Source organism: Aptenodytes forsteri, unplaced genomic scaffold, assembly GCF_000699145.1.
Source record: "Aptenodytes forsteri isolate BGI_AS27 unplaced genomic scaffold, ASM69914v1 Scaffold492, whole genome shotgun sequence".
Taxonomy (NCBI): domain Eukaryota; kingdom Metazoa; phylum Chordata; class Aves; order Sphenisciformes; family Spheniscidae; genus Aptenodytes; species Aptenodytes forsteri.
In genome coordinates this window covers 403886-411554 of record NW_008794172.1, presented here as the reverse complement: position 1 = coordinate 411554, position 7669 = coordinate 403886, and the positions used below count along the sequence as shown (strand labels likewise).

The window sequence follows — 7669 nt, the reverse complement described above, 5'->3', positions numbered from 1 at the left end:
CTGTACACCTCTTCTGCGTTGTCCTGTCTAAACCCTCAGCTTCGCAGGTGGTCACGGTGTTCTTGCTCCTCACTGCTGTGTGTTGCACTTTGCCCATCAGTACTTTTGATACAGGTGCTGCTGGTCCTGCTGAGTTATATTAGCATTGTGTCTTGCAGCTGCAAATGTGTAGGAAAAAGCATATCTGCATGCAGGCATAAGCACTGATAAGAGTTGATCATACTCTTCCCATCAGGATTGCACGTAGTGTGTCTGGCAGTGGGTGTCTAATGTAGCTTCAAATTGTTTTTCTCTGATTTAGACTATTTAAGCATTAAAACCTGCCTCAGCAATGAGATGATAGAAGAAATTGTGGCACAGAAGTTTTTAGCTTCTACAAATCTTTTAGAAGTCACAGATTGCTTCTGTGGAGTTTGTGAAAGGTGATGCAGCAAAGCAGGTGCCACTGGGAAACATCAGGCATCTGCCTTTTAAACTGACTGAAAAACCACTGCTGTAGGGACTTTCCAGTCTCTGTAGACCAGCATGTAAGAAGAAATTACTGGACTTTCTTCTCTTTTGAGCTACAAGATTTCTGCCAAATACAGGATCAGTACACAAATACCGCCAGGTCTGTGCTTGTCCTGGGATAGAGGTCCTGACGGGAAAATTTCCATCTTGCTTTGGGTTGGCCCATATAAAGATTATGGATGTGCAGAGCTCTTAAGTCAGCAGCTTTCATTGGCTTTGGACTTTTTAAAATAGCAAATAAATAGATTTGTAGATTTTTAATGATATAAGACACTTGCGGGCGACTTGGCATATCACAGAGGATTCACTTGTGTTACTTCATGAAAGAGCAGCGGGGTGGAGCTGGAGCAAGCACCTCTGCGTCTCAGGTGCAACAGTGAAATGCTAAAACATAGCCATGAGCAAGGAGCCTTCGGTCTGAGTCAAGCTGGGTGCTGGGAACTAAAGCAGAAGGAGAAGATCCTGTGTGTGCCGTAGTGCTTCTAGTGGGATGTGACAAAAGATGTGAAATCGGGGAGAGAAAAATGATGATTCTGGAATTTGGCTCTGGCTGTCAGGGTGACGAAAAGTGCTGGCAACGCCTCCTGCCCGGGCTATAAAGGGCTGCAGGCCAGAGGGAAGGCACTCGCTGCTGTCTGCGCTGCCGAGCCGGGTGTCTCTCTCCAGCCCTCCAGCCTCCGCCAGCCTTCGCCATGAGCACCACTGTCAGGCAATACTCCTCCTCCACCTCCCTCAAGGGATTTGGTGGCCTGGGTGGAGGCTCCAGCAGGCTTTCCTCTGTGCGTGTTGGGGGAGGAGGGTACAGAGCCCCCAGCGTCCACGGAGGCTCTGGCAGCTACTCTGTCTCTTCCCGCATTGTCTCGGGGCTCGGAAGTGGCTATGGGGGCAGCTACTGCAGCAGCGTAGGAGGGGGCCTCGGTGGCGGCTTTGGGGGTAATTGCCTCGGGGCTCGGAAGTGGCTATGGGGGCAGCTACTGCAGCAGCGTAGGAGGGGGCCTCGGTGGCGGCTTTGGGGGTAGCTATGGGGCTGGCTTTGGGGCCGGCTTTGGGGCTGGCTTTGGAGGTGGCTTTGGAGGTGGCTTTGGAGGTGGCGATGGCATCCTCCCGGCCGGCGAAAAGGAGACGATGCAGAACCTCAACGACCGCCTGGCTGTCTACCTGGACAAAGTGCGTGCCCTGGAGGAGGCCAACACTGACCTGGAGGTCAAGATCAGGGAATGGTACAAGAAGCAGGGACCTGGTCCAGACCGTGACTACAGCCCCTACTACAGGACTATCGAGGAGCTCAGGAACAAGGTAGGATGCTGTGATTAACACAGTGGGACGTCTTGTTATCAGAGAGGAAGCAGAAACACTGGCTGTTACCTCTGCAATTAGTAAGCAGTAACTATGTCGTAAAAAGTGTCTCAGATGCACATGCAGAGTGCCAGGCTGGAAATTCAGAGATTTCTCCATGTCAGCTTTTGATTACGTCCTTCTAGATGGAAAAAATGGCGGTTTTCACTGGAAGAAGCAGATGTAAAAGGACATAATGCAAAAATGAAGAATAAGGGACAAGTCTGCATATTTTTTGAGAGTTTAAAATGAGTATGCAGGGAAAGTTGTAGGTGTGTGCAAACTGTGAAACGTTGATGTGATATTTATAAACATTCAGTCAAAGAATTTGAAAACTTGTTTCAGCTCCTCGGTATTGATGTGATTTAGATGCTAAAGAGAAAAAGATGGAACTGACCAGTAATGAGTTTTTCGCTTCCTTTTGGTAGTCACAACCCCAGGGCCAGGCTTGCTGCAAACCCACCAACCCAGGCAGCTCTGGGGGGATTTCTCTCGGTTCTGATTTGATTCCCACCACCCCATTTTGGAGGAAATACTCAAGAGTTGACTTTGTTCTTCTCTGTTACTTCTTACGTATGAATTGCCCCCAGTAAACATGAAGGAAGGCTGTGTGCAGCCGGAGCTGCAGGAGCGCTGGCAAATGATGCAGGGAATCCATTTTCCCTCCCTCTCCTTGGCACCATAACTGATGTCCTCCCAAACTCTGACTTGAATCTTCTCCCAGTGCAGATTATTTGCTCCTGGTTTTGTAATATAAAAATCAGAAGCTGTAGATACCTGCTCACTGCATTTTGCTCCATTTCTGCAGTCAAAAAATTAAATCCATCCCTGAACAAATGGGCACAAGGTTTGCCAAGCACAAGCACCCTGCTGGTCCTTCTGTCCTGCCAGAAGAGCTGCACGGTGCTGTGGATTCCTTCTTGACCCTTGCATAATCAGCACATGCCCTGAAGCATGGGAACAAATGCTGTCATCAGATCTCACACATCTTACGTAGCTTCATGCTGCCTTTTGAAATACTTACTGAAGGATTTTTGGAAAGGGAGGTCACAGAGTAATCAGCCCCTTCCTGCAGTCAGTCTCAGCTGTGTCTCACTTGTCCTGATTCAATACACACTTCTGCTAAAGAAACCCCAAGCTTCCCCAAAACTATTCCTGTCCTGACAGTCTCATGTGTGTTCCTATCCCTTGGTCAGCCAGGAGGAGCTCCTGACACTCATTTAGTGCTTTTTCTTTATCTTCCACCCTCCAGGTCCTGGTGGCCACAGTTGACAATGCTAACCTCCTCCTGCAGATTGACAACGCCAGGCTGACAGCTGATGACTTCAGGACCAAGTAAGCCACATTTCCTGGAAAAATTGAACAAAGTCTGCAGAGATGTTTGATGAAATGAGGAGAAAATCCCACCCAAAACCCAAAAGGGCAATGTGGAAACAAAGCCTTCAAAATGAAGGTGTAATTTCCAAAGCAGTAGGTTATCTAAATCTATAGGCATTTAGGGATTGTTTTGCTTCCATCCAAAACTTCACTATTTTATTCCCATTGCTTGTTCCCCTGTGGTACGACCTCTCCTGTGCAGAGAACTTGCACTGGGCCTCTGCTGTGCATTTAACTTGTGTGTGTATAGCTCAACAAAGCCCAGACCCAGTAACAAGGCCCAGTGATATCAGGCTCAAGGTGATGTTACGGACTCAGATGAACACTGTTTTATCCGTTGTTCCCCCGCATTCACTAGCATTCACCATCAGAAGGTTGTCCATGCACCATCGGGGTCACGCAGTATTGACACGGTGACAGCAGCAGCACTGAGGTGCTCTGTCCCCGGCTGGACAAGATCCTGTGCGACTTTTGTGACTGTTCTTGTGTTCCCAGGTTTGAGACGGAGCAGGCTCTGCGCCCGGGCGTGGAGGCCGACATCAACGGCCTGCGCAGAGTCCTGGATGAGCTCACCCTGGCCAGAGCTGACCTGGAGATGCAGATTGAGAACCTGAAGGAGGAGCTGGCCTACCTCAAGAAGAACCACGAGGAGGTGAGCACAGAGACAGGCTCAAGGAAGTCCAGCCTGGGCCCAGAAATATGAGGTCTGGTCCAACCTTTAAGACTATGCTGAGTTTTGAACTGCTGGGAGGGAAGATGAGAAGTGCTGGAAAGGAAGTAGAGATGATGCATTCAGGATAACAGCGCATCCTCTCCGGAGCCTGTATAAAACCATTCACCACTTGTTATTTCAGTAATGTCCACTGTAGCTGTTAGAGCTTTATTAACAATCCTAGCGGCTTCAGGCCTGGAAGGCCTATCTCCTGAGAAATGAAGCCAACTACAGGCTCTGATTTATTCTCTGAAGAAAGCCAGATTTAGCTCAAATGGAGATATCTTGAGAATTTGGGTTATTTTATTTGTGATTGTGGAGCGAAGGCACCAGTTTGCTCCTTGTTGACCTGCCCCAGAAATACTTGCCGAAGGACGCTATCTTTCCTGAAGAACTCTGTCTTGAGAGGAACATCCTTATATGCTGATTGTTGGATTGCTTGAAGATGTGTTTCTCCTTTCTGCCAGGAAATGAATGCCCTGCGCGGGCAGGTGGGTGGAGAGATCAGCGTGGAGATGGATGCTGCTCCTGGAGTTGACCTCACCAAGATCCTGGCTGAGATGAGGGAGCAGTACGAGAGCCTGGCGGACAAGAACCGCAGGGACGCCGAGCAGTGGTTCTTCAGCAAGGTGAGCTGGCTCGCCGGCAGCGCAGCGGGGCACGTGGGACCCGAGGCTGTGCCTGCTCGATGGTGCTGTAACGGCACGGTTTTGCCTTGTTGCAGACGGAAGAGCTGAACCGGGAGGTGGCCATCAACACGGAGCAGCTTCAGAGCGGCAAGACGGAGATCACAGAGCTACGACGCACCATCCAGAGCCTGGAGATCGACCTGCAGTCCCAGCTCAGCACGGTATGAGGGGCCGGCTGCCTGTGGGGAGGGGGCACGCAGGAGCGTGGGCCAGGGGACGCGTGGGTGCTTCCATCCCTCCTGCCCTCCGTCCCTGCCCTGAGCCCATCCCTCTCCTCTGCACGCAGAAAGCGGCGTTGGAGGGCACCTTGGCTGACACAGAAGCCCGTTACGGCACCCAGCTGGCCCAGCTCCAGGGGCTGATCACCAGCGTGGAGGAGCAGCTGGCCGAGCTGCGGTGTGACATGGAGCGCCAGAACCACGAGTACAGGGTCCTCCTGGACGTCAAATCCCGCCTGGAGCAGGAGATCGCCACGTACCGCCGGCTCCTGGAGGGCGAGGACGCCCAGTACGTAGAGGGGCTTCACTTGGGAGGGCACATCGGGAAGAGACGGGTAATAGCGAAGTAAATAAAAAATGAACAACCTGCATTCCCTGGAGGATCCTGTGAGCCCATTTTCTGACCCATGGCATGCAGCAGGGTCTCCCTTTTTGGTCCTACTAGTCTAGGACAGCCCAGTGGTTATCACAGTGCTGCAGCATCCCTGAGATCCACTTCCCATCCCTCCAGTGTCTGTGTGATCCTGGGGAAGGAGCAGGTACCACTGCTGCTCGTTGCAGCTGGGGTGCGTGCTGCCTTTATGTCTGAATCCCCGTAGCACACATACATCCTTAGCATTTTCTTCCTTTCTATTTTAGAATCATAGAATCATAGAATCATTAAGGTTGGAAGAGACCTCTAAGATCATCGAGTCCAACCATCAACCCACACCCCCATAAATCCCGCCTGGAGCAGGAGATCGCCACGTACCGCCGGCTCCTGGAGGGCGAGGACGCCCAGTACGTAGAGGGGCTTCACTTGGGAGGGCACATCGGGAAGAGACGGGTAATAGCGAAGTAAATAAAAAATGAACAACCTGCATTCCCTGGAGGATCCTGTGAGCCCATTTTCTGACCCATGGCATGCAGCAGGGTCTCCCTTTTTGGTCCTACTAGTCTAGGACAGCCCAGTGGTTATCACAGTGCTGCAGCATCCCTGAGATCCACTTCCCATCCCTCCAGTGTCTGTGTGATCCTGGGGAAGGAGCAGGTACCACTGCTGCTCGTTGCAGCTGGGGTGCGTGCTGCCTTTATGTCTGAATCCCCATAGCACACATACATCCTTAGCATTTTCTTCCTTTCTATTTTAGAATCATAGAATCATAGAATCATTAAGGTTGGAAGAGACCTCTAAGATCATCGAGTCCAACCATCAACCCAACACCCCCATGCCCACTAAACCATGTCCCTAAGCGCCGCATCTACACGTCTTTTAAATATGTCCAGGAATGGTGACTCAACCACTTCCCTGGGCAGCCTGTTCCAATGTTTAACCACTCATTTTGACCCTAGGCAGTTTCCAGAAGACATTTTAATCACATACTGGTGCAAGAAGAAAAGGCGGGGTTTTAAATAATGATTTTGTCTTAGAGACTACTCACTTTTTTCCTGTTTCTGACCATTCTTTCTCTTTTCTCCTCCTGTAGCATGTCTTCCCACTACGTCTCACAGCCTGTGAAAGAAGGTAAGAACATGTCTTGGCTGAAGCACTGATCACACATAGCTCTGTCATATCTTTTGCCACCTTCTTAGCACAGACTCTTTTTACTAATTTACTAAAATTACTATTATATTTTCAAAATGTGAATTGACATAAACCACTCTTATATTATACCAAAACATGTTTCAGAAGATTATCTGTGCAGACTGAAACTATATAATAAAGTATTTAGAGGTAGGAATGTGGTGCTTATATTGGGTTTCTGAGGCAGTTGTTGGTAATAACAAATCTACCCGTGAAAATCTTTAAGACACTTTCTCCTTGCTTCCCTGTAAATAACGGTTCCTTCTTTCTCCATTTTAGGACCTGTAACTACCCGTCAAATCCGCACAATCTTTGAGGAAGTCCAGGATGGGAAAGTGATTTCCTCCCGTGAGCAGATCACCCAGGCTGCCCGCTGAGACGGCTGCCTGGTTTGCTGCAAACCTCGCATAGCAAAGCAAAAGAAGATTCCAGCTTACGTGCTGTGGCTATGCAGATCACGAAACGCATCTTCTCTTTGTATCAGACCCCTGCTTCCCTCACCCTTTCTCCAAGTGCTGTGCCGCGCTCAGAAATCAAATAAAGCTTTTCTTTGCACTCGTGCAAACCAGGGTCTTGTCTTGTTGCTCTGAAGAGCCAGGCTGTCCCACTCCTGGAGCTGTAGGACAAAGCTCCTCTCTGGAAGGAGTAATATTCTCCATCTTTGGTACCCAGATGGTGGGGCCAGTACACCTGCATTTCTATAATACCCGAAACCTGGCTGCTTCAGTGAAGACAGCTGATGTGGGTGGAGGTCTAGAAAGGAACTGGTTACATGGTCATGGGAGGTGAAACTTGTGAGAGTCTTTGTATTTCATCTCAGATTTGGCACTGTGACTTTCAGGTCGGGGCAAAGTGCAGCTTCCCCGGCTGCAATGTACAGCAACAGTAGAGCTGAAGCTTTTAACTCAGTGAGTCCAAGCAAGAAAGTGAACAAAAAGCAGGTCATGCAGCCAGGACCCTGCAAATGACTCCCTTCTCAGCTCTGCCTCAGCAGTTGCTGTGCAGTCCAGATACCAAGCTTTGTGGTAAAATGAAATTAAGCCGTAGACGTGGCAGGGATACACTGGCTGACGCCCCTCCAGGAATACAAACTCAGCTTAGTTTGATTCTTGCTTCTAAAGGCACTGCTAAAGGGTGAGTAAAACAAGTGATGGTAAGTGGTGGGTACCGTCTATACAAGCAAAAAGATTAAAAATATTCTGGGAGTTATTTCTGGCACTCCCTGGCTGTCAGTGGCTGCTCCTGACGCAGCAGTTCATGCTGC

General features: G+C 49.7%; 1 protein-coding gene across 1 annotated transcript; it reads left to right on the top strand.

Annotated features, from left to right (window-relative positions):
* Positions 1-1202: 1202 nt before the first annotated feature.
* On the top strand, positions 1203-6782 carry LOC103901686 (keratin, type I cytoskeletal 14-like). The gene is made up of 9 exons (XM_009282612.1): positions 1203-1428; positions 1502-1806; positions 3098-3180; positions 3718-3874; positions 4402-4563; positions 4659-4784; positions 4910-5130; positions 6308-6345; positions 6685-6782. Exons 1-9 carry the CDS (start codon positions 1203-1205, stop codon positions 6780-6782), a joined length of 1416 nt encoding a protein of 471 aa, XP_009280887.1.
* The last annotated feature ends 887 nt before the right edge of the window (positions 6783-7669 follow it).

Coding starts and splice junctions, on each gene's coding strand:
- LOC103901686 (XM_009282612.1), top strand. CDS start 1,203: ATGAGCACCACTGTCAGGCAATACTCCTCCTCCACCTCCCTCAAGGGA. Junction 3,875..4,401: donor TCAAGAAGAACCACGAGGAG/GTGAGCACAGAG, acceptor CCTTTCTGCCAG/GAAATGAATGCCCTGCGCGG. Junction 4,564..4,658: donor AGCAGTGGTTCTTCAGCAAG/GTGAGCTGGCTC, acceptor GCCTTGTTGCAG/ACGGAAGAGCTGAACCGGGA.